Below are 25054 nucleotides of genomic sequence, written 5' to 3'. Positions count from 1 at the left end.
TCACAATAGCCAAAAAAGTAGAATCAACCCAAATATTCATCAACTAGTGAATGGATAAATAAAATGTGGCATATGAATACAATAGAATATTATTCAGCAACTAGAAAAATTAATATATGCTACAACATGGATGAAGCTTGAAAACATTATGCAAAGTGAGAAAAGCTAGTCCGGAAGACTGCATATTGTAGGATTCCATTTATATGAGTAGGGAAATCTATAGAGAAAAAAAGTGAAATAGTGAGGGACTAGGAGGGGTCTCATTGTAACGATATAAGGTGTAATTACTAATGGATAGGGGGTTCTTTTGGGGAAATGAAATGTCCTAAAATTGTGCTGATAGTTGCACAAATTCTGAATATCCTTCAAACCTTTGAACTATACACTTTAAATGGTTAAATTTTATGGTGTGTGAATTATATCTCAGTAAAGCTGTTATGAAAAAAATTTGAGGACCCTAAAGAGTTTTTGTTTATGTGGGTTATATCTATTAAACATTCACCACATTGGAAATTAGAACATACACATTTTAAGTATTTATTTGTTTGAAATAATAATAGACCTATTGGGATATAGCTAGATTGAAAACATTTATTCCACAGACTGGAAATAAAACTTAACTCCTATCACCTTCTGTTATAAAGGGCTTTCATGTACTTGAAATCGTAGTCTTAAAACAAGGGGAAACCTAAGAGGTAATCTAGTCCATTACTCACCACACAGGAACCTCCTCACAGCACTGGGGACAGGTTGAACAATTCTGGTGAGGAATGCTGACCCTCCCCAAGGTAGCATAAAAGCTCAAGTTATTTTGACTTGAATGGGATCCTACCTTCCCTGTTCTCCACGGCCACTCTCATTTCCTCATTCTTTATCCAGCCCTCAGGAACAGTAGGAATAGGTCCAGTTCCTCTTCTATGGCATATTTTAAATCAGCGACCCAGCCCTCCTAAACTTTCCTTTTTCAGTCTAAAAGTCCTCAGTTCTTCACCTTTCTGTTTTGTATGGACCCCCTCCACTGATTTTTGTTTGTCTGGTTTGTTTTTATTTGGGTGGGCAGGTGCGGTCTTTCCACCTCTTTCCCAGTCTTGCTTCCAGTCTCACCTGCTCCATGCAGTGGTCTGGGTCACCCTTCCCCACTGATTGAATTCTTCTTGTATTCCAGGCACCGTACTCTCTAGTGTCATTTAATTCCCAGAAGAACCCTATGAAGTAGGTACCATCAACACCCCCACCTTTTAAGGTGCTACAGTTTTAGGATGTGGGGTAATTGTATACAGTTAACTACTACCCCAACAAGGTTTAGAATAGCTCCCTCACCCTAAAAGTTTCCTAATGCCTTTTTGCAGTCACATGTGATTTTTTAAAAATGGAACAATTTTGTACATACTGTTTTTAACCCGCATGCTTCCCTTAACAAGTGTTGAACATATTTAAATGGCAATTAATATATTTTTACAATATAATGTTAATGTCTGCATAGTAGTCCATTAAATGAGTGTTTCATAATTTAACCAATATCCTTTTGTCAGATACCTTTTTTTTTTTTAAATAATGTCCTGCTCCCTGTTCCTGGAATTTTCTACTTTTATTATACTATTCTAGTGGTTTACTTTTCATACCTGATACTTCTTAGTCTGTTGTGTTAACTCTGTGTCCTCTTTGTACCTGTTACGTGTTGGTACTTCCCAAGATTCTGTCTTTTAACCTTCTTGCTTCTAGAATCCCTTCCTAAGTGATAGATTTGCTGCCTAGTTTCACTTTAAACTCTTTGGATCTCATCTCTACCTTTCCTCTCATACTGAGAGCACAAACAATCCTTATTTCCAACTGTCTACTGGGAATTATTTCCACGCGGATATTCTTCTTGCAACTCAAACTCCACATGTTAAAAATTGAACTATCCCACCCTACCAGCAATTAAACTATTCCCTTTCCAGAATCTACTTCTCTTTTAAACTTTTACTACCTATTTGGGTTAGCGGAGGTGCTACCCTTCCAGTCACTCAGGCTAGAAACCGCTGTCATCTTTGACTCCTCTCCCTGCCGGGAGCTGGTCCATCCTTGCTGCTTGACACAGTCGCTGCAGGGAAGAAACATCTGCACAGCATATGTTTCAAGGGACCTGGCGTATATGACATACTGTTCTTAATACGTTTGCTCCCCTTCTTGGTGCTTTGTGTTTTAACCAAGGTCACCTCTCCGAGCAAGGTTGTTTCCCCAGGTAGGGATTTTTCCCTGAAGTTAGGGAGGGAATAAAACCCCTTAACTAAGTGCCAGGCGGGTAGTTAATCACTTTAACTACGAACAATCACACTTAAACTACATAATCTTTACTCCCTGGAATGGAGATAAGAAACGCCCTAACCTTTGGAATAGAGATTGATAAGATTAAAATCAACTGGTATAAATACAGATGTTACAAGACAATAAAACTCAGAACCTGGCTGGAGATCCACCTAGACCAGCCGTGGGACCTCTAGACTCATCGTGTTGTAATGTACCCCGTGAATCACAGAAGGACACCTCAAGAAGTTGAATTAAAGAGTCACATTTATTGCAATCCAGGACTATGAGGGGCCATTCCACAAATCTCACAGTCACAAGATGGTCGCAGCTCCAGGGTTATATAGGCAAAAAAATCACAAAGGTATTGATTACATCTCAAGGTTTGGAATGAGGAACCTGGTTTGCAAAAAAGCAGTTTACAGAAGCAGAAGCAGCATGTTAATTATAGTTTTGGGTCTCGGGGTCACTGAATTGACAGAAACACATTATCTAGAGCCCTTGGGTCTGGAATGAGGAACCTGGGTTAAACTTAGGCATGTTATTTAAATTACAGTTTTGGGTCTTGAGCCCTCTGACCTTGGGATAACGGTGCTGTCCTTCCCAGGTAAAGGAAAATGTGCTTTCTAAGACCAGTATGACCACAACCCATGGGATATCCACATTACAATGAATAAGGCCTTTAATCGAATGGGATGATTTATACAATTCAGAAAATCAAAATAACCTGCCCATTGTTAAACAAAGCAAATAGGCACCCTACTTCAATCTCCCGGTCCTACTCTGGTCCTCCTTTGATCTGCTCTTTATGTTGCTACCAGAGTTAACTCTCCAAAACATGGAAGAGAAAAAGCTTTTTCCTCTCTTGCTTGAAAGATACGTGATGGCTCCCTATCGCTTACAGACGCCAAGTCTAAACTTCCCAGGCAGGCTTTCCAGGCTTGCCCTCCACGGTCACTTTCCTGCTGGGGTTACATCAGCCACGAACGTTCCTGAACGCACGTTCCAGCTCCTGCTCTGCCTCGCGCCTACCCAATCTTGCTGGTCCTTTGCTCTCTCGCCTCTTCCCTGATAGATGTTTGCACTATTGCAGGCAAAACAGAAAATCAGCCCTGCCTACTGGCCTGGCCTGGTTAGCAAGGTCTCACCTCAAAGGCAGCTGTAGATTAAGAGCCCATGTGGGTAATCCCGCGTTAGGGAGGGGCTCGGCAGTGAGGGAGGCTAAAATCTCTCTGGACATGTATTTCTTCATAGCAGAGAAGCGTTGGGTACGTGCTTGGGCGGAATAGTGCTCTCTGTTCCGAGGTAACACTCGCCTCGAGTTCGATAGTGCAGATGTGCCTCCCGCTCAACCGGACGGGAGCTATTTCCGCAGGTTCCGCGTTCTAGAGAAGAGCACCGAGAGACAGATTTAGGAGAGACCTCTGAGCCAGGCTCCCCTCCCCAGGAGAGGCGGCGGCAGACCTTTGATTCAAAGGGAGAGCGAGGCTGTACGGATAGCACCTCCTGATTGGAGCAGCCCGAGTCAGACAAGCTTGGGGGCTGCTGATTGGCTGCGCCTGAGTCAGGCGCTGTTGGGCTGTTGTAAATGTAAATAGCTCTGTGACCGGCAGTAACCCCGGCGCGAAGGGTGGGGAGGGCGGCTCTGCCTCTCCATTCACGTTGGCTGCGCGAGCCAGGCCCAGACAGGCAAGCCCTTGAGCAGAGGGGGCTGGGCTGGACCAGGCGAGAGGTGGTGTCTTTGCTGATCTTAAGCTTGAGCTGAGAGTGAAACACCCACTCGTGGGTCTGAGCCAGGGCTGGCAGCTTCCACACACAGCTGCTTCCTTCCTGCACTTAGCTCTGACGATTTAAGAGGGTTTAATGGCATGTTCTGTGTGAGGACGGAGGTGCTGGAGGGTGCTCGGAGGGCGGTTTTATGGGCTGACAGTAATGGCTGTGGTGGGTGTGCCACAGGGAGATGGGGCCTGTCCTGCCTGTTCCCCGCCACGGAATCCTATTTGTGGAAAAGGCAGGAGGGAGGCAGGGTGTGAGGCCAGAGGGTTCCTGCTGCTTCTTTCTACTGGAGGCGCAACTTCTACCCTCTACACCGAGGGCTCTGGAAGTAGGGAGGAGGAAAAGAACAAATGGGTGCAAGTTAAAAATAAAGGATGACCTTCACCCACGGTTGGTGGGAATGTAAAATGCAGCAGCCACTGTAGAAAAGTTGGGTGGTTCCACAAGTTAAACATAGAATTGCCACATGACCCAGCAACCCCACTCCTAGCTATCCATCCACATGAATTGAAAACGTACTCAAGTACACACCAGTGTTCATAGCAACACTATTCGTAATAGCCAAAAGGTGGAAACAACTCAAATATTCATCAACAGATGAAGAGAGAAACCAATCGTGTTATATGCATACAATAGAATATTATTCGGCAATAAAAGGGAAAGAAGCGCCCTGACCGGTTTGGCTCAGTGGACAGAGCGTCGGCTTGCAGACTGAAGGGTTCCGGGTCGATTCCAGGCAAGGGCATGTACCTTGGTTGTGGGCACATCCCCAGTAGGGGGTGTGCAGGAGGCAGTTGATGGATGTCTCTCTCTCATCTATGTTTCTAACTCTCTATCCCTCTCCCTTCCTCTCTGTAAAAAAATCAATAAAATTTTTTTTTAAAGGGAAAGAAGTACTGATACATGCTAAAATGTGGATGAACCTCCAAAGCATTATGTTGAGAAGAGGAAGCAGACACAGAAGGTCATGTGTTGTAGGGTTCATTTATATAAACTACCCCTGAATAGGTAAATCCATAGAGATAGAAAGCAGACTGGTGGTTGCCAGGGTCTGGGAGAAAAGTATAAAAATGGAGAGTGGCTGTTTAACAAGTACAAAGTCTTCCTTTGGGGTAAGGAAAAGGTTTTGGAGCTAGATAGAGGTCGTGGTTGCAGAACATGGGTGAGTGAACTTAAATGTCACTTTAAAATGGTTAATTTTCTGTGATGTAAATTTTACTTCAATTTTTATATATAACACGAAAAGACCGAAGGGGGAAACCTTACCGCTGTCCAGAATTCTCTTAGGAAGGAGTAGAACTACAGTAATGAGAAATTCGGAGCCCTCCCCGGCCTTTCACTTTCACTTTCTTCTCATTGCTCATTTGCTGTCGTTGCGCACAAACTCTAAAGCCTGGCCTGGCCCTGGCTACTCACTGCTCCTATGGGAAATGGCCAGAGGGGAGAGGACCTCTTTGGCCCCTCTGAGGCCATCCCAGCCGGGCCCAGAACCGTGGTGAGTCAGCACAGCAGACACTTGGCCTTTGTGAGCTCACTCTGGCTGGGCAGGACTGGATGGGGGAGGGACAGGCCTGGGTCCTGAAAAGGGGCAGGCTCTGCCTCACAGCCCCACTACAGAACCTCCGCTCCTGGGAGCCTGCAATTAAGGCCTGTGGCATTTGCCCCAAAGTCAGTACACAAGAATCAGCTCTTTGCCTGCAGCATAGAAAGTTAACTACAGGTCACCGCTACCGCGCCCTGTGACATTTCGCACAGTTTGGCAGAGAGAATTTAAAACAAGAGATCTTTCAATAATTTTTATCAAGCACTGGTTGTTTAGATGCAGGAGACGTTTCTAAAGAAAAAGATGCCCTGAAGGATCTCTAAACCTGACAGCAGGGTGGAGTATTGTTTGGAAAAGTAGAGGAAATGTCAAGTATGGTTCTACGGTGTGAGAGGAGAGCCTGAAACTCAGGTGTGGTTGAATGTTAGAATGGGTAATCGGGTGGAGCAAGTTAGGTTCTTCCAGAACAGAGGCCACTTCTGAAGTTTAACCTTGCATAAATTAAGCTCTCTGCCATTACAACCAGGCTTTGCCTGAGTATAATTAAATATCACCAGGCATCTACCTGAATATATGAGGGATTATGCATACTGGGCTATCTAGTTTGTCATCTATTCCACACCCAATCTAGAGTCCCTAAAGACAGTTCTCTCTCACGGCTTACTTTCTCTCCAAGTAAACTCAGTTATCTCACCAATAAAATTGGGTTAATACTATCACCTGCTTCTGATACAGCGCGATAAGGCACTGCCAAGCGCGCCGTACAATGCCTGGCTATGGTAGGTGTTACTATCACTGTGTCCACAGGTCTGCTGCACTCAGAACTTGGATTTTTCTGCATTGAAAGGTTGTTAGATCTGTGTTTATGCAGTGGCCGCAATCCCTTTAACTAATGTAGAATTTGGTAAAGAAAGACTATCATCCCAGACTCTCTAGTTTATAGCAGCGTGCCTTTCCTCATGGGGCCGATACCTGTCTCCTTGTAGTTTGAGAGTAGAAACCGCATCACTATATAAGAAAACATGGAGTGCTCCTTGATTAGATTGGGTTTGAATCTTAGCTACTTGCAATTAGTGGTAAAAACATTAAACACATGGAATTTTTTTTCTCATACTTTTTATTGAGATATATTTCATACCCCATAAAATTACCCTTTAAAGCAGGGGTGGGGAACCTCCGGCCCGCAGGGCATATAAGGCCTGCGAAATCATTTGGTCCGGCCCTGCCAAGACATTAGGGGTGAGTTAATTAAATGTTTGACCAAATATAGCAGGCTAATTTTTAAGCTGATAATTTAGTGTGGCCCAAGAATGATGCTATAAATATTCAATATACCATTCTTATGTACTTCTTTTATTATATTTATTTCTATCCACCTGTTCTTTTTGATGCTATAAATGGAATTCTTTTAACTTTATTTGCATACTATTTATTTTTAGTTCATATAAATACAATTGATTTTTGTATAGTGATCTTGTACCCTGCAACTTTATTGAACTTGTTCTAATAGTTTTAATAGTTTAACAGTTAGTTCCAATAGTTTTTTGTGAGGACTCTCTAGGGTTTTTAATATACAAAATCATGTCTTCTGCATGCAGTCATCGTTCTTCCTCTTCAAACTGGATGTCTTTTATGTCTTTTCATGCCCTGGCAGTTTTTTTTTTTAGGAACTATCTTGGTTTTTCCTCTAGGAAAAACTGGTGGCCATTGGGCATCAGAAATTTGATTCCTGTGCTCTTCCCCATTATTTTCTTACATTATTTTTGTTCTTTGTCCCATGATTAAATCTTGATTATTAAATAGAGCCTTAACCTCTTCATACACCCGTACAGAACATGTCAAGAACAAGAATTCACTGCTTCGCTCCCACGTGCTATTTTACAATTCGCCCTTAAAGGTAAACTCATACTCATTTCTCTTTCCCTCTTAATCTTGAACTTAACTGAACATATTAATCAAGTTTTAAGAATTCTTCCCTTTTCTTCTTTCTTGGAACTTTTGCATATAGGGATAAAAAGACAGCTCCAGGGTGAAATAACAAACATGAGATACAGGATGTCTGAAGAAAGCATAGCAGTCTGCTTAACCAGAGGGAGGACAGCCAGGTATAAAACAGGAGGAAATGAAAAGTAGCAGAGCTTCGTGAGGATAAATTATTTTAATTTGGATGCAGGTTAGTGGGAAATAAAAACACTTGGAACAGCGCAATTATAAAACTGGGGAAAAAAAAAAAAGTCCAGCCTGAACATTTTAAGCAAAACAGGGAAAGGGGTGGAAAGCCAGATATTGATGAAGAAAATGCCACCATCAACGTAAGGCCTGGCAAGACCTCAATGAATACAGATTTGATTTTGGATGCGTTGAATTAACCTGAGAGAATCTTACAACCTTACATTAGAAAGGAGGAGGAGTTGGCTCTAGGAAACTCTTAGAAGCCTAAGTATTGGCTCCTGTTGGAGGATAGGGCTTCTTCCAATTGTAAAAAGTCAGCCTTCTCTTTTCAGCCTGAGGATTCTCAGATAAAGTAGTAAAAGTTAAAGCCTTTTCCACCGTGTGTTTGTCCTTTCTTCCTGCTGTTGTTAATCAGCACTTCCAGGAAGCCACTTTACTCCAGCGTTGACCACATTTTGGAGGAATGACCTGGACACCTAGGCTGCCTGATAAAAACCTGCTTTTCCAGAGTGTTTTCCCTGCAGCTAACTTCCTCTTGGGCCCATGTGACCATGTGACACACAAGAGACCTGGCTAGGGCCAAACGCCGGGGCTAAAGTGTCAGCTGGTATTAATGTGGTTGGTTTCATGGCAGCAGACTCCTGGTTTCCTGCTGCCAAGCCTGAATTTAACCTAAAGTTACCCTTAGGAAAGACAGGGCGGGTTACTGGGGTATGAGTCAGTCATTGTAGCTTTTCCTTCTGTATTACTCTTAAAGGTACAGGAACAGGATGGTGGACCACAGAGATAAGTCCCAGGAGACTTTGAATCACACCCAAAAAAACTCCCAGACACAGTACAATCAGATTCGCGAAATTTTTATTATGAACAAACACAATGTTAGATAATACAACTAACTTCAGAGTTATTAATAGAAATTATTCCAAAATTATTCTTAGGTCACAAATAACTACTATCCCACATTTAAAAAAAAAAAAAAAGGAAAAATCCCACCCAATCAAGGAACAGGTATCCCGTGTCTGTTTCCATGACAATGAGTTTATGCATTCTCAAATTTTGTCTGGCTAGTTATCTACCACTTATCCAATGGATTTATTCAATTTCTCAGAGAAAACCATATAGATTAATGATAGCATCTGGGACACATGGTTCATGGTGGACACAAGTTCATGGTGGATACTGCTACTATAAAAATACTCAGGACTTAAGAGAATTTCTCTGCTGAAGGGTCCCAAAATGCTTTATACAAAGCATTAGTCACACCTCAAAACTGCCCTTTGAGGTAGGTCAGTATTATTACCCCCATTTTAACAGAAGGAAAACTGAGGCACATTATTATTAAGTGACTTGCCCAGGGTCACATAGCAAGTCAGTGGCACAGTGGTAGGAGAGGCCTCGGCCTTAACCACCTGGGTAACGTTGACATCTTGCTTTCTTTAACCTTTCATGCTGACCCATTTGAGCTAGACTTACAGAGAATACACTCAGGATACTAGAAAACCAAGGAGAAAAAGTTTCCATTTTAAATGCTACAAGCATCTTTTAATCTAAAAAAAAAAAAAATTTAAAAAAATCAAATACATTCAAATTACTTCCACCCTCCATCAAATGTGGGCACTTAAGAAACACAGACCTAAGAACAGTTTCCAAAACCAAGCCCAGGGGGGAATCCTGCACACAGCTAACCCTCCAGCCAGGCCCCCTTCCACCAGCCACTCCTGCAGGCTCTCAGGTGCAGAGGAGCTCCACGGAGGAGCACGGAGGGCGGGAGAGCAGGCTCATAGGCAACACTGATTAGAAAACATGTAAGGCACCCAAATAAGTTGTCAGCACACCCACGAAGCAAGGACTGTTAGAAATTCACACTTGATCAGATCCGGGTTTCTGGATCATTAATGCATTATTTGAATTCAGCTTTAGAGTCTTGAGAAGTGTTCCTTATTCAGCAGAGACGCCCCGGACCCCACCCACACACCCACACATACACTGGGGCCCTCAGCCTGAGGACCCCGATCAGCCTTGCGCAGGTAGGGTCATGGTGTGGGATCAGATCCATGGAACGTGATTAGAATAGAAAGATAAAGTTGTTTTTGACCATAAATTATAAAGCAGGCATCTGGTGACCTGTGGAGTTACAACTATCCAATAGACATTTCCCAGGGGTAGGTGCACAGGTCAGCAGATGGAAACTACAGTGATCTTCCACGAGATTCTTTTCTATTGAGAGGAACAGCTCAAAAGACAAAGATGCCTTTAGACCAGGCTTACCCCTGTAGCCTCTCTCTACTCAGTAAATACAAAAGGAAAGGCCCTCCTCCCTTCCACCATTCGGTTTCAGCAGTGCACTGAGCATTTGGTATCATACATTTCCAATCCTGACAGAGAAAAGCCAGGCTTCTGCGTTGACAAACGGAGGTACAGGGACAGGAGTGGTCCAAGGTGCTCAAAACACTGAAATTTTTACTTTTTCCAGACCTCTTCTACACTATTGTCTCCCCTAGGCTGTGTTGTGGGGAAGGCTGGCTAGTTTGCTGAACAGAGACGCTGTTCGGCAAAGTTCATGGCATCTCAGATCCCGCGTCCCAGCCAAAGCTCTGCAATGTACCCTGGCTCCGGGAATGAACAGGGCCTTCTTTCAAGTGAGGCACTTTGGAACTTGCCTTTGTTTCTTGTGCTTCCCAGTGAAGGCTAGGCTCCCTCCTACTTCTACCAGCGCTGCAGTCAGCTGGGAGCACGGACTAAAGCTGGGCAGGGTAAATAAGCAAGCAGGGGGCGTCCAGTATGTTCTCTGGTTCTGACCCAGACAGAGGAGACTGAAAACAAACTCTCTTTTGCTCCAGGGCTGGCTCCCTGGCATGATGCAAGCATTCGCCTTGGCTGCGCCTCATGAGAGAGCGCGCCTGTGCCAGGGATGTTTCTGGGAGGGTTTGCCAGCCTGGTCTTGAGTCATCAGTGTGGGTGGAGAGACTCTGGAGGCAGGTGGAAGTGGCAACGAGGGCAACCTTATGAAGAGAAACAGTGGTTCAGTGGCCCTGAGCATCCTGTCTGCCTGGACAGCAATAGCCATCACTGCCTCTGAGGACACAAAGGCAGCTGCCTGTCCAGAGAAAAAAGAAAACATCAGGGGAGAGACAGAACCGGTAGGAGAAATGGACAGATTGGGTCGAGCCAGGAACCGATAATCAGGGTGAAGACTTCTACTTGCCCCCAGGCAGTCCTATCTATACTTTGGGCTAGATCAGCGATTTTCAACCGTCGTGCCACAGGCGTTTTTAAAACATGCAACACCTGCCTATGTAGTCAGGAGCACTGACCTCTTTTTCCTTAGATTGTCAAATAAAAAAATGACAACAGCCAACACAACAGTAGCCGTCTGGTGTGAATCACTCAAAAGTATACCTTTTTTTTGTTGTTAGATTGGCAAAAAATATTTTTTGGTGTGCTGCAGAATTTTAGTCATTAGTTTATGTGTGCCATGAGATAAAAAAAGATTGAAAATCACTGGGCTACCTGTTAACAGAAGAAATGAGTGAAATAGTCTGACACTATGGCGAAAAGCCTTCTAGTTTTTATTTATTCCAAGGAGAAATGGGAGTCAATGAATGAACCTAACAACTAACGTATTTGGATAACCAGCTTTCCTATTATGACACCCAGGAATTTACTTAGTAAGCTTCTGAATCCAAATCCCCAGACAATGCATTCTCAAAGTCCTTCTTCTGTAAATAATCTCTCAGGAGCTGCCACAGGCCCTGTTCTCCAACCTCTCCAACCTCTGTCCTCTTCTTCAAGCATCCCTTTCAGAGGGAAATACTCTGAGTGAATTATTTAATATTCTAAGCAAAGTATATCTGTATATATATATGTATCTGTTTGACCTACCTCCTAAAATCCTTCCTTTTTTGGAATGCTCACCATTATACCACCAATACATTCCTTTTTTGGATGTCTGGAAATGCTGCCGCTACCTCGTTACTGAGTAGAGCTGACCAACATCCCAAGGGTCAGATGGCAAAGCAGAAAGATGAAAGAATTTTGATAATTCCATGAATTGCTGGATTCATCAATTCTGGAAACAACCAACCTCAAGACTTTCTGATATATGAAATAAGAGATTTTCCTGCTATTAAAGGAAAAAGAACTCCATTGAAGATCATTTGTGTTACAAACTAAATGCTTCTTCTTTATCTCTAGCCTAGAGTCTACTGGGACCTAGGATTTGCTTCTGTGGTCTCGCATTGCCAAGCTCCATGGCCATTCCCTACTCACAGTCAGGAGAGAAAGGAAGCATGCTGGGTGGTGGGGCTCAGTGTCCGCAGGAGGCAGGCAGCTGTATGTTTGGTCACATGAGGAGCTTCTTGCTTTGTTTCCCACCTTACGTACCATGCATGCTAACTCTCTCCCCTGACAATTTACCTGCTTTAGAAGCTTTGTGCTAAATAAAGTTGTTTTTCCATTCCATCTAGCAAAAGTCTGAAATGAAAATAGCTAATAGGGTCTTCCCAGAAGATGTTGTCAAATCTCTAGCCTGAGCCACCTACCTTGAAGCTCTGAACATCTCAAGGAAAGAGTTATCTGGGGCAAAACCACTAGTTTTGGATGATAGAAAGGTTGTCTAGACTTCAGAAGCTAGACACCCACCAATGAATGCCTCACCAGCTGCTTGTCTGGGAGGCAATGAGGGAGAAGAGGAAGGAAGGTGACAGGAAAAAAGCCAAGAAAAGGACAATGGGTCTAGAAGACAGGGAAGAAAAGAGAAGAAAGAAGAATATCAGCTTAGCATCATGAAGGCAGAGTTGTTGGCTTTCAATACTTTTGAATTTTAAAAGAATACTGGAATGGGTTAACCTCATCTTTAGCATTCTGGTAGCATATTCAGTAGTTAATAAAAAGAACATTAAAACTCTGCCTGGCTGGCTTTTGGAAAGGAGAACGGAGGACCCAAAACTCAGCCACTCTTGTAACTTCCATCTCCAGTTCTTTTAATCTTGGCCAAGACGGCCGCCTTGGATACTTTCTTCCGGTCGTAAGCCAGACCGAGGGCAGCCATGCAATCGATGAAGAATGTGGTCAGGTTGATGTGCCAGCGGTACTCACTGGTGGAGTAGTCATAGGGAAAGGAGTGATGGTAGTTGTGGAAGCCCTCACCTGAAACAAAAAACAAAGAAAAAAGTTATGGCGCTCTACGGTGAATTGCTGTCTTCCTGGTCTCGGAACATCAGTTACCTAGCAGAGTGCCTGAAACCTAGCAGATACTGGCTGTTGTTGAATGAATGAATGAAACTAGTCTCTTCTACTCTGAACCAAATAGATCCACTCAGAGGCTTCTTAAGAAACACATGGGGAGCCCTGGCCAGTGTTTCTCAGTGGTTAGAGCATCCATCCTCGCATCAAAGGGTCTCAGGTTCCATTCCCAGTCAAGGGCATGTACCTGGATTGCAGGTTCGATCTCCCTGCTGCAGCGGGAGGCAACCAATCAATGTGTCTCTCTCACATCGATGTTTCTTTCTGTCTCTACCTCTCTTCCTCCTCCCCTCCCTTCCACTCTCTCTAAAATCAATGGGGAAATATCCTTGGTGAGGATTTAAAAAAAAAAAAAAAAAGAAAGAAAGAAACGAATAGGGAGACCTTGGTCACCCATGGCTTTCTGGGAGCTATTGTGTGAGGACTGGCAGTTTCTCTCAGAAGATAAGATGACTAAAAAGAGACTATCACTGGAAATGGATTTTAGAACGAAAAATACCAGAGCTTCACTAAATACTGGTCTGAGATCTTCAAGGCTGTGTGTGTGTGTGTGTGTGTGTGTGTGTGTGTGTGTGTGTGTGTTAGGGTGGGAAGAGGAGAGAGTCTAGAATGAAGAACTTTTGCTGTGTTTCTTACGAAGGTGAGCAAGGGAGTCCACCGGCACTGGAACTGCCTACACGCGTGTGAGAGAACAACAGAACTGGGCAGCAACAGCCGAAAGTCAGAAGAAAGGAGGCCCGGCCCAGGGGCTCGAGTGTCCTCGGCCACTCCTAGCTCAGGAGACGCTGACTTGGAATTCTTTGAGCTTTGACCCTGGTGTGGTGGTGATGCAGAGAAAACAGAAGCTCTCTGAGGGAGTCAGAGGCAAAATGCTTAGAAGCTCCCTTGAACTTCTGAGAGGAGATGGAGGAAAAACAAAATTCTGGATTCGGGGTAATTTCTGTAATGGATAAAACTTTGGAAACTCCACAGAGAGTTCTCCAACCATTGGCAGAACTCTTTCTTCTGAGCCACATTCAACAATAACAATACTGACCCTTATGAGGCTGGGGTAAAGCCGGGTAAATAATAGCTAGTAAAAGAGCATATCGAGTCCTTTGAAGATAAAAGAACCTCAGTAGAGCCATAATGATATTAATAACGAGCAAGTAGAGGACGTCCTGCAAAGTAAATGACACCATCCAAGGCATCTCCAGGTGTGTCCTCTGTGACATGGACTCTCTGAGTAGGAGGATGGAATGAGAGGATTTCTCATTTCCATAAATGGCTTTGCACCAGGCTCTATATAAAGCACTAACCAGGCCTATACTTATCAGATTGAAAACTGAATCAGACACACACATAGCCAAGTGGGGGGTGGGGGCGGGGGAAGAAGCAGAGTCAATAGGGAGAAGAAGGACAAGACTTTGCAACTGGGGCAGCAAGATACAGCCCAAGAAAGGCTCAAGGGAGGTCAGCTTTGGCAGAGAGAAGATGAGCATGTGACTGTGGGGGAGGTAATTCAAGAAGAAAAGATTAGAAAGGCAGGAAGCGAGCTAGAGAACAAAAGGGGAGATGATAAGGGAGGAGAGCAGCAGGTACGGAGAAATAAATAACTGAGACAAAATAAGATATTGGGAGCCACTTTGTTTTTTTGTGGGGGTTGTTTGTTTGGTTGTTTTTTTGCACAAAGGAGCCACTTGGAACTAATGGTCAGAAAGAGGCTGCAGTTAGGGAAGCTCACTCTAGATCTAGACCAGCCGTGGGCAAACTACGGCCCGGTTTGAAATGAATAAAACTAAAAAAAAAAAAAAAAGACCAGTACCCTTTTATGTAATGATGTTTACTTTGAATTTATATTAGTTCACACAAACACTCCATCCATGCTTTTGTTCCGGCCCTCCGGTCCAGTTTAAGAACCCATTGTGGCCCTCGAGTCAAAAAGTTTGCCCACCCCTGTTCTAGACCCATCTGCAGTACAGGATAAATCTTATTCCAGAGACTTCCATTTCTATGAAAATCTCAGACTTATAGGGCCTAGGTGAATTATTTCAAACGTGGTTCAGAGTAAAAACATGCACAATGGTAGATGGTGCCTGGAAGTTAAAAAGACTGAGGGGAAAAAATACTGTTTGAGTACAGACAGTACCTATGAAGATGGTCAGGGTTGAGACTATAAAGAGAAAAGGGTGAATTTAGGCCAGGATATGCATAAACATGTGGAACAGTGAGGTTGCCTAGTTATATTGTGTAACCAATAGTACTGATCAACGGTGAGGAACAAGAGGCCACTGGGTTTCCTTAAGGAAGGCTAATTCCAGGCCTTAGTGATGGTCTCTATTTAGCTGAAAACAGTGACAGAAACAACTGGAGACAGATAGTAGAACTCTGGCTATGAGAACTCAAATGATAGAGAACTAACTCCATGAATAGCAAGCATTAGATCAGCCAGCAGGCACCTGTGATTAAACTAACTGCTTTATCAGGGGTTCCCTAGGCCGTTCTTAGCACAGAATAAAGCAGAAGAGAGAAAAATCAAGGACAGGAGACGAGAATGGTGGGTGGTGGGGAAGGGCCACCAACAGCTGCCTTGATGCCCTTCCGATTGGCATCACCAGGCAATCAGGCATGGCATACATTTAACGCACGGCCTATCTAAATATAGCAAAACGATATATAAAAGAGAAGCTTACTGAATGAAATTACAAGTATTAATTCTACACTGGATATGACATATAGACCACTCTAGGCCTATTGGCCACCCTGAGGGCCCTATCCTATTTATATCGATTTATACATTCCCTCCAGTCCAGCCCTGGAAAAAGGAAAACCCAAAGAGGCTCATTATATATAACATTTGGGAATTGTTCAAGAACCTGGAGTCAAAGGCATTGTTATATTTTACCTCCCCTTTCTATAGAAGACTTGTTGCCTGGCTCTCAAGAGTTTGTTGATATATTTTCCCTTAATTCTAGGGTGGAAAAACGGATAGAAAGTGGTCATAAAACAAGTTAATCGGGTTTTTCTGGTTCCCAGCCTAACACCCGAACAGCAGACCCCTAGATGTGGTCTGGCCGTGGACCGCGGACTTACCCACAGCTCCCAGTGAAACCAGGATGTTCTCCCGCGGGTTAATGTTCTTGTCGTAGGGGCGATACCCGTAGAGGTGGGCAGCGCTGTTCACCAGCCAGGTGGCATTGAGCACGATGGCGTACCGCAAGAAAGTGGCAACGTACAAGCTGTGCTGGAAGGTTTCACCCCAGAAATACCAGGGCACAAGCGTGGGCAGGACGAAGCACATCAGCAGGACAGCGGGCTTGTAATGCCTGCATTGCGAGACCAGACACCGAGTCAGCAGAGGACTCAGACCTACCTGATGCCCGTGGTCGCTGGGCTGGGCTGTCTCTTTCCTCCCACATAGCGAGGACAGCATGGTGGGGACAGAGCAAGAGGAACGGGTGGGAGATCCTGTGAGAAGGCGGCGTCATTATCTCACTTTTCAGATGAGTTAATGAGGGGTTAAATGACTTTTCTAGGATTGCACCACAAGGAACCAGTGGAGCAAGGATTGGAATGCTGATCTCCTGATTCGAAGTCATTGCTCTCTTTTTTTTTTTTTTGACTATAGCGTAATTCCATGTGGGTAAAATAGGCAAGGTCCAGACTACAAATGAATACGCCGGGCTCTCCTGCCCAGGCTGTTTTCCCATTGTCTTTGGGCTCCTTTCCCTTTCCAGCCAATGTTCTTTGCAGAGTCCGTGCGTAGTGTCTTGCCTCCATTTCCTGCCAGCCATCCTCTAACCATTCCTCTTCTTTTCCCACAGGATCTTTGATGCCTCCAGGTCTCCGGTCCTCTGAAGGTCCTGCCCCATTATTCAATCTCTCCTTGAAGGGAAGGAGACCTGGCCATTGACTTGATTTCCTGCGTCTCTTCGGCAGCAAGCCTTATGCTCTGATATCATTGGTATTCCTGCACCAACTCCTTTCCGTTCTTGCCACTGCTTCCCTAGCAAGGATCCTCACTGCCTCCTAACCTGTGGCCCTGCTTCTCACCTCTTTGGCTCAGTGGTTTCTTCACCTGTCATGAAAGTGATCTTTCTGAAGCGCACCTCCAACCATCACAGATTCCCAATCAAAAAACTTGTAATGGTGTCCCATTGCCTATCAAATTAAATCCAAAGTCTGCTTGTAATGGCACGAGTCTCCCTCTCTAGTCTTAATCCTACCACACCCTATACTTCAAGCAAAAGGACTCTGTTGCTAGAACATACTTCAGGTTTAGATCATTCTGTTCTGTTTGTACTGTTTGTCCCTCTCCCCTGGCACCTGTGACAATCTCTACCCATCAGTGGATTCCAAAGCTACTTTCTTCACAAACCGTTCCCTGATGCTCCCCACCATGCAGTCTCCCTCTCCTTTGTGTCTCTTACTGGTACAGAAAATATTTTGCCATGTATCATACTTAGCGAACACTTGGCTTATCCTTTCAGTCGCCAGGAGGCTACAAACTCCTCGAAGGTAAGGACTATGACACAGTCATCTTTGTATCTATGACTTCCTAGGTCAGTAAACATTAGCTGAATTTTATTGGTTTAATGAAGAAGTTCAGAAAGAATAATATTCTATGGCTGTAGACTTGGGGACTATTAAAAATTAGGGTTTTAAATTATGATTTTAAAATATACAAACCCGGTAAATTTCTCAGCTTATGTTTGTAAGTCCTAGGAGAAAAGCGGGGGGGGGGGGGGGGGGGCGCGGATTCCCCCCAAACACCAAGTGCCCAGCTCCACCCTCACTCCACTCACCTCCTCTGGAACATCAGCAGCTTCTCTGCTTTTAGGTCAGACAGGTCTAGCAAACCGCCCTTCTCTTTGACAGCCGGGTGTTTGCGCACAAGCAGCCAACCCACGTGGGAGAAGAAAAAGCCGCGCCGGGCATTGTGGGGGTCGGCATCCGTCTCCGAAAACTTGTGGTGAACACGGTGATCTCGGGCCCATTCATAAGCATCATTCTGGAGGGACAGAGAAGGCGGTAGGCCTGAGAGACACCCCTTAGGGGGAATCCCAGTGGATGGACCTCTTCACGACCCCATAGCCCTCAGCCCACCCTCACAACATACCCAGGAGCCGGGGATCCAAAGGAGGCTCACGGAGTAGCCTCATCTTTCCCCCCAGCTCGCCACCGAAGCTTAATTGGAAAAGCAACTTAAAGTCCCCGGACCACAGGAAGAGGGCTGGCTGCTTCATAAAGATTACAGTGGGCGGGATGGAGATAGATCCAACAATCTCATCAGGAGAGAACATCGCAATTCCTCCAGCAAGAAATGCCGGAAAAGGCTTTCCTGGGGTGCCTAACCCCTGGGCAGGGAGAACAAGGCAGACAGCCTCGCATCCTCGGGCCCTGGTCAGTGGATAAAGCTGCAGGGAGCTTCATTCTGAAGCCCTGGCAAGAGACCGCGCACAACTCAGCAACACCAGGCACATAAATCGCGAGCGTGGCCACATTCCCAAATGACCTCTGGGACGCTTTCCACCCCTTACGGAATGTGTCAATATCTCTTTCTTACCTTTGTCCCAATATCAGGAGCCCTCAAGGTATAAAGGAACATGGCACAGATGCTCATGTAACCACGGTAACTGCCTGGAATATTGCCACGAAGAAGGGAACAAGGTCGGTGGCTTCTTGTTTCCCCTCTGCTCCAAGCTAAGCCCCACATCACAACCGATCGGTTGCCCATTGCCACCACTGAATAGCTGTGCGTTCCCTTTCCCCGGTTTCCTTCATTCTCTCTCTGCTATAAACTTTCTGCCTCAACAAACCTCCAGCTTGACTTAGCCAGCCTGGCAGCCCAAGGCAGGGCCCCATGGTTGGTCTCCCTCACCTCTCCGTGACATAATGTTCTTATCTAGAAAACGGGAATAAGACTGGTACCCACCTCCGAAGAGAATTTAATGAGGGAATCTCTGCCAAGGGCTCAGAACAGTACCAGGCACATACTCAGCGCTGTAAGTATTTGCTGTCATCGCCGGAAAACAACAGAATTCCTGAGCCTGTGAAACACCCACTTCAGTCCCCCAAGCTGGAGCCGAAGCTATTCCCCTAACATGGTGAGTCTACTGTCCAGTGCCTGCCCAGGACATCAGCCCCATAAACTAAGGCTCCTGCCTTGTAGACCCTGAGGATGAAGGACCCCAACAGCCAGACTGTGTGGTAACAGAGGAACCTGAGGAATAGACAGGAATAAGTATTTCCTAGTTATCTCCTCTTCCTCTTTTCTGGACTCAGAAATGTGCTCAGGCTTTATGGACCTACGGACTGGGCCTGCACCTGAGGTGACCACCGGAGAGAGGAAAGTGAGATGGTTGTCCAGGCGTTGCTCCTCTGCAGGCGCTGATCTCCTCCCTCCGCCCCTGGTCCCTGACAGAGTGGAGGCAAGGGCTGAGCAGAGCCGGCTTCCTACCTGGAACGCCATGGTGTTGGCGATGATCAAGAAGACCCGCAGGGGCAGCCGGGCTTTGTAGCTCCGGTGACTCCACAGGCGGTGGGCTCCCGCTGTTATACCCAGGGCGCTGATGATGTAGTAGAAGAACCCTGCCAGGCGGACACAGTGAGAGGTCAATAACCTGGAAAAACATTCACACGTGGATCTCTGTATGTTGGCTGTGTCTTCAGAGGCGTTGGGTGAGGATCTGCTTTTCCCTGAAGTGCAGACACACCTTGGCCTCTTAGGTCTCTCCCATTTTATTACTTGAAAAAAAACAAAAAAACAAAAACCATCACCCCTCACCCTCTCCACCTAGGCATTGGAATAAGCTAAGAAGTTTCAGGAACTTTATTGATTTCAGAGGGGAACGGAGAGGGAGAGATAGAAACATCTATGATGAGAGAGAATCACTGATCGGTTGCCTCCTGTGTGCCACACACTGGGGATCAAGCCCACAACCCGGGCATGTGCCCCATCCAGGAATCGAACCGTGACCTCCTGGTTCATAGATTGGCACTCAACCACTGAGCCACGCCGGCCGGGCTGTTTCAGGAACTTTAGGAAGGCAGGACAGAGGAGAGAGAGCTTGCTACCCAGCCACTGGTCACTCTCAGTCATGAGGACTGTTTTCTCAAGTCCCATCTCCTCTGAACTTCAGCTAAGCTTCCCCCAGTTTTTAAGGACCACAGACCACTCCTACAGAGCTTAGGACCCATAAGCAAGGGTGGTCTTCAACAGTTTAACAGTCAGTACAGTCTGGGCACTCATCAATCCAAGGGGCTCTGGGTTCTAGAGGGCACTCAGGGGCTCAGAACTATGGCCATGGACCAACTGGTACAAAAGCATTAGCAGGCAGTGTGACCATATCAGGGGACATATCTGCCCTACACATAAGTCACATCTGCACAGCTTAGCTAAGAATTTTATATTCTCTGATTTTCTGGATCCTTTGAATGGCCTTTAATAGCCTCACTTTGCAGTTGAAGAAAAAGACGCTCAGACAGGTTGTGTTTAACTATGGTCACAAGGCCAGTAAGCAATGGAGCCATAGTTTGAAACGAAAAGTTCTGTCAACAAGCATTCATGTTCCAGCTATACCATCCAGCTCCCCAGGATATATGCACATAGTTCCTGCGCCTCTCCTTTGCCACACCCCTCTGTCAGCTCCTACTCTCTCAGGCAAGGCTAATTTTAGATGATGGTGGGATATGCTCAGAGCTGTTGGTGGAACACCCCAACGCTGTCCTCCCTCACCTTCCTGGAGGCCTGCCAGCTCAGGAGGTGCCAGCTATAATCTCTAACTGGGCAGTGGGTTGCTGGGTATACCCATCTTCCTCTGTTCAGTAGCTCTAGGAGGCAGGGGCTGAGTGAGGCCTTGGTAGAGCAGTTGACTGTTGACGATGTTTTATTCCTAGGGATACAGCTCAAAACAATGGGTCCTCAGTGGCCACAGAATTTAGTTGCAGTTGGAGACACCACACATTGTAACAAATTGTCCTGTGTTCTTCTCCAGGCACACATAGCCGTTTCCTAAACAGCCCCCCCCACCCCCCCACCCCCCCTATCTTCCTCCACCCTATCCTATTCCTCCTACAGGATCCCATGGGAGAGCATGGAGCCAGAGTCCATCCCAATGAAAGTTCTGTCTCTAATCCCTTTGCTACATGAGTTGCTGGCCTTAAGCCATGTGACTATATCCTCCCAGTTGCAAAATCTACCTGCATCGGCAGCTGGAAGAATGACAGTTGAGCCACAACCACACGAATCAACAAGGAAGAGAAATGGCTTTGGGCAAGGAAACAGAAGAACTTGGCTCAGAATGAAGAAAGCTCCTAGGGTTGTTTCATGCCACAGATGGCCCTGTGAGTTAACTCAGAAAGCACTTAAGATCCCAGCGTTAACAGGGGAATTGGGAAAAGAATCCAGCACTCTAGTCTAGTGCCTTTCCTATCAGCAGCTCTCAGCCTGTCAGCTAGAAGGAGGCTCATTCTCTACTAGTGTCCAAATTGATGGTTAAGCAAAATCTCGTAGCTTTGGCCCTAAGAGAAGGGAAATTTTGCCCCGGGGCCCTCAGTGTTGCCAGAGATATGCCTTCAGGCTGCCCCTGAGGGCCCTTCTTGGGAGACTCTCTAAATTGCTCAGTCACAAGAAATGCTGTAATCACAACCAGTTGCTACTTTAACACTGTCCTTGGGGATAAAAGAAAAGGCTGAGGCCGAGCTCCTAAACTCTAAAAGTGGGGCCCCTGATGGTCCCTCTCTCTTTCTTGTTTCTTAAAACAGAGGAGTTCTGTTACCCCCATACCAGGATGGTTATCAATCAGCTAGGCCAACCGCCACAAGGCCCAGGGAAAGGAGTACAAAAGGTCACCGTCCAGTCTCTGTGTGCCAATTTCTCTGCCCAAAGGCACATGGGCAGGGCACAGGAAGGTAGTGGGCACAGCCTTGGATTGGGGATCGCACTCTGCCCCCTGCTCCAGCAGCCAAGGGTGGGGAACAAGCAGAAGCAGTCTGGCCAGACTCTGGCCTTATCCAGGCCTACAGGGGGTGCTGAGGCTGGAAGGGACTCCTCTTTTGGGTAGGAGGGCAGAGAGCTGAAGTGTGGCTGGGCTCTCAGAGGGGCTAGAGAACAGATGTGCCCCTCCCCCACAAAGAGAAGGGCCTTCTGGTCTGCAGAACTGATCCTGCGCCTGCGCAGCCTCAGCAATGAGACACCCGTAGGTAACGTAAGGAGCACTACCCTCCTGACCCTAAAAAAGTACTGTTGTCCCAGTTTGTACCGGAAGGATGGAGAGCCTGAGAGAAGGGGTCTGTCTACCCAGGTGCGTTTCACTGTCTGAGGCACTGAGAGGGTTTCCCAACACCAAGCTGTAGGGATCCCACCACCTTTAGACGTAGGAGGTTCTAGGAGAATCAGCTAACACTTGGCCGACTAGCCCTTCTACATAACTGTCCGCCAAGAGTGCAGCTCTCAGCAAGCCCCCCACAGCCGAGACTCCTCCGGAAACCCTAACCACCCTGGGAGATGGCCGTGTGGGGCCCCTGCGTCCTTAGAGTTCCCTAGTCTCCCCCCCTAACTCAGGCAGAGGTGAAAATGCCTGCAAAGCGCATGTGTGTTGCCAGGGGGCAGGGCCCTGCTATCAGCTCATACCCATGGGTCCCTGAAAAAGCTGAGCTAAGGGCAGGTCAGGGACGGATTTGGGACCTGCCTCCCTCACTGCAGCAGCCTCAAGGCCGGGGCTGCTTGGGGCTCTTTTCTGGCCTGGCCGCCCAGGCAAGGGGCGACCTCCTGGCATCAGGGGCCAGGAGCTGAGCAGGCTAGGTGGGGAGTGGGACATGAAACGTTGCTCCCACCTTATTTCCATCAAAGGACTTCCCCCCCCTCCCAGGGGTGCATACAGTGCCCGGGAGACCTGTGGGGAGTCGCAGAGCACCACACCTGTTTAACTTGGTTCCTACAGGAGCTTCACCTTTCTCTCTAACAAAAGAGGCTGGTGGGCCAAGGGGCAGGGCAAACACTTTTGCGGGTAACCACCTCTCAGTTCCTCCCTCTCCCACTCCCTTCCTGAGCAGTTTCTCTCGCTGTCCCACGACTGTGCTCAGCATATACCCCTGAAACCACTGGTCTCACCCCATGGTCCCAGCGAGGGGCCTTGATTCTTTGGTGGATGGCGGGGCTGGGACAAGCAGCCCAGCGAATGGCTTGAAACAGAAAAGCTCTTTCAGGGGAAGCTGCCTCTCTGGCACAGGTGTATCCACTTCAAAGCCTGCAGCACGTGGTCTCAGGGCTCCCTCCCCAGCACCCACGTGAAAAGACCCCCCCAGCCTGGCCACTCCGGCTGCCCAGTCCCCCTAGCTTCTGCTCCCAGTCCACTCAGCCTCTGGGAAACGGTAGGGGCCGGTCCTTCCGATCCAGGTAAGCTCCCATCTTATTAAAGGGAGGAGAGAACCTGGCGTCCCCGGGTCAGGAGGTCAAGAAACACTCTTACCCCAGAGCCAGGTGTAGACCTTGCAGGTGGGGATGAGTACGATCCCATACAGGGCGCCCAAGTGTAGCAGAGACATAAGGATGATGTTCCGCCACACATACTCCAGTTTGGGCCTCGGGCCCTCCTTATCCTTGTAACTTGGGTCGTAGATGTCGTCTTTCATTTCGGGGCGGATGTCTTCCTCCGCGTGCAGGAGATGCTTCTCCGAGTTGCCTTCTCCATTCTGCACGATCCTGGCGGGAGGCTCTGTGATGGTGGTGGTGGTGGTGGTGGTGTAGGAGCTAGACATCTGGAAGGGAGAGGCAGCGGAGGGTCAGGAGAGCGGAGACGGCACGTGGAGGTAGCAGGGGCCACGTCACTCTCCAACCCAGCGGGAGGGAGAGTGAAGGATCGGCACGGACCCTGCCCCAACACCCAGGGTAGCGGAAGGCGGAGTCCACCCCAGATGGAAGAAAAGGAAGTTCCCGGAACGATGCAGATAGCCCGGGGAGGGGGTGAAGCCTCCAGGTGAAGGGGCTAGAGGAAGGAGAGAGACCCTTTCACCCAGTCGGACACACAAAGGAACTCCCGCAGGCACACAGACAGACGGAAGGGTGCCGGCACGACCCGGGTTTTCTTTTCAGCTTAAGAAACAAAAGTTCAGAAACCAAGTCCCCAAATTACAATGCAGATGCCCAACAAATGACGGCAGTTCAACTCGCAAAACATGGCTCTGTCCCCGCGGGGATCTCAACTCCATCCACGCGAGTCACCTAGGAGCCCGGCCAGCTCCGGCGACCCCGCGCTCCGGGAGCCAAGGAGCCAACGCCGGGCAACTCACCTCCTCCTGCAGCAAGTGGGCCGGCATCTGGGCTCTCGGGTGCCTGGGGTCGCTCTCCCCGGGCTGAGGCTGCGGCGTGGAGTGCGGGGCAGCCGGGGCAGCGGAGAGATTTCGGTGGCTGAACCCGCCTTTGCGCTCGGATGGTGGCCGTGCGCGCTGGGTCGGTGTCGGTGCGCCCGCTGTGCGTGGAGCTCCCACGGCTGCGGATTTAAAGGCTGGAGCTGGCAGGGGATGAGCGCGTCCCGTATTTCCTCAGACGCCTTTTATTCGCTGCCAACAGGGGCAAAGTGCGCAGAGCTGGCTCGCGGTGGGACCCCCGCATGGGCGGGGAGGGGAGGAGACAGAGGCGAGGCGTGCTAGGGGCCGGACCCGCAAAAACTGGATGCTGCAGACATACCGCGGCTCGGCCGCCGCAGCGCCAGCCCCCGGGGAAATGCTAATGGGCTTCTGTAGGCTCTGGAGCGCCATTGGCCAAAGGGAATTTGGTGCCACCTCGTCCTGCCGTTGCCATTGGCTCGGCGCAATCTGCTGTTCCCTCTGCCGCGAGCTCCTCGCTCCCCCTCCCATCCCTTTCTTCTCCGCTTCTCTTCCTCCGGCCGCCCGGCCTCCCGGCCCGGCACCCCGCGGCCTCGGAGGCGCTGGGGAGCTTTCTCTCTGGAAAGGACCCGGTCCGGGAGCGGGGGGCGGGTACCCGCCCAGGCCTGGCCCCCCAGCACTTCGCGGATGGAGGGGCCCTGGGGAAGTTTCACAGGAATCAGTAGA

The 25054-nt window shown here is 47.5% G+C and overlaps 2 protein-coding genes across 2 annotated transcripts in view; both read right to left on the bottom strand.

Annotated features, from left to right (window-relative positions):
- The window catches only part of LOC132214241 (histone lysine acetyltransferase CREBBP-like), a 390706-nt gene that overhangs the window by 68788 nt on the left and 296864 nt on the right, over window positions 1-25054 (bottom strand). The gene's annotated exons all lie outside the window — the stretch shown is intronic.
- Window positions 10235-24726, bottom strand: SCD (stearoyl-CoA desaturase). The gene is made up of 6 exons (XM_059661075.1): window positions 24293-24726; window positions 23473-23761; window positions 19461-19591; window positions 17806-18011; window positions 16094-16326; window positions 10235-12925 (listed from the first exon to the last, which is right to left on the bottom strand). The coding sequence occupies exons 1-6, from the start codon at window positions 24317-24319 to the stop codon at window positions 12726-12728; spliced, it is 1086 nt and encodes a 361-aa protein (XP_059517058.1). The 5' UTR covers window positions 24320-24726; the 3' UTR covers window positions 10235-12725.

The sequence above is a fragment of the Myotis daubentonii genome, chromosome 13, assembly GCF_963259705.1.
Source record: "Myotis daubentonii chromosome 13, mMyoDau2.1, whole genome shotgun sequence".
Taxonomy (NCBI): domain Eukaryota; kingdom Metazoa; phylum Chordata; class Mammalia; order Chiroptera; family Vespertilionidae; genus Myotis; species Myotis daubentonii.
Note: the sequence above shows the minus strand (reverse complement) of the source record. Positions and strands in the feature narration are given on the sequence as shown.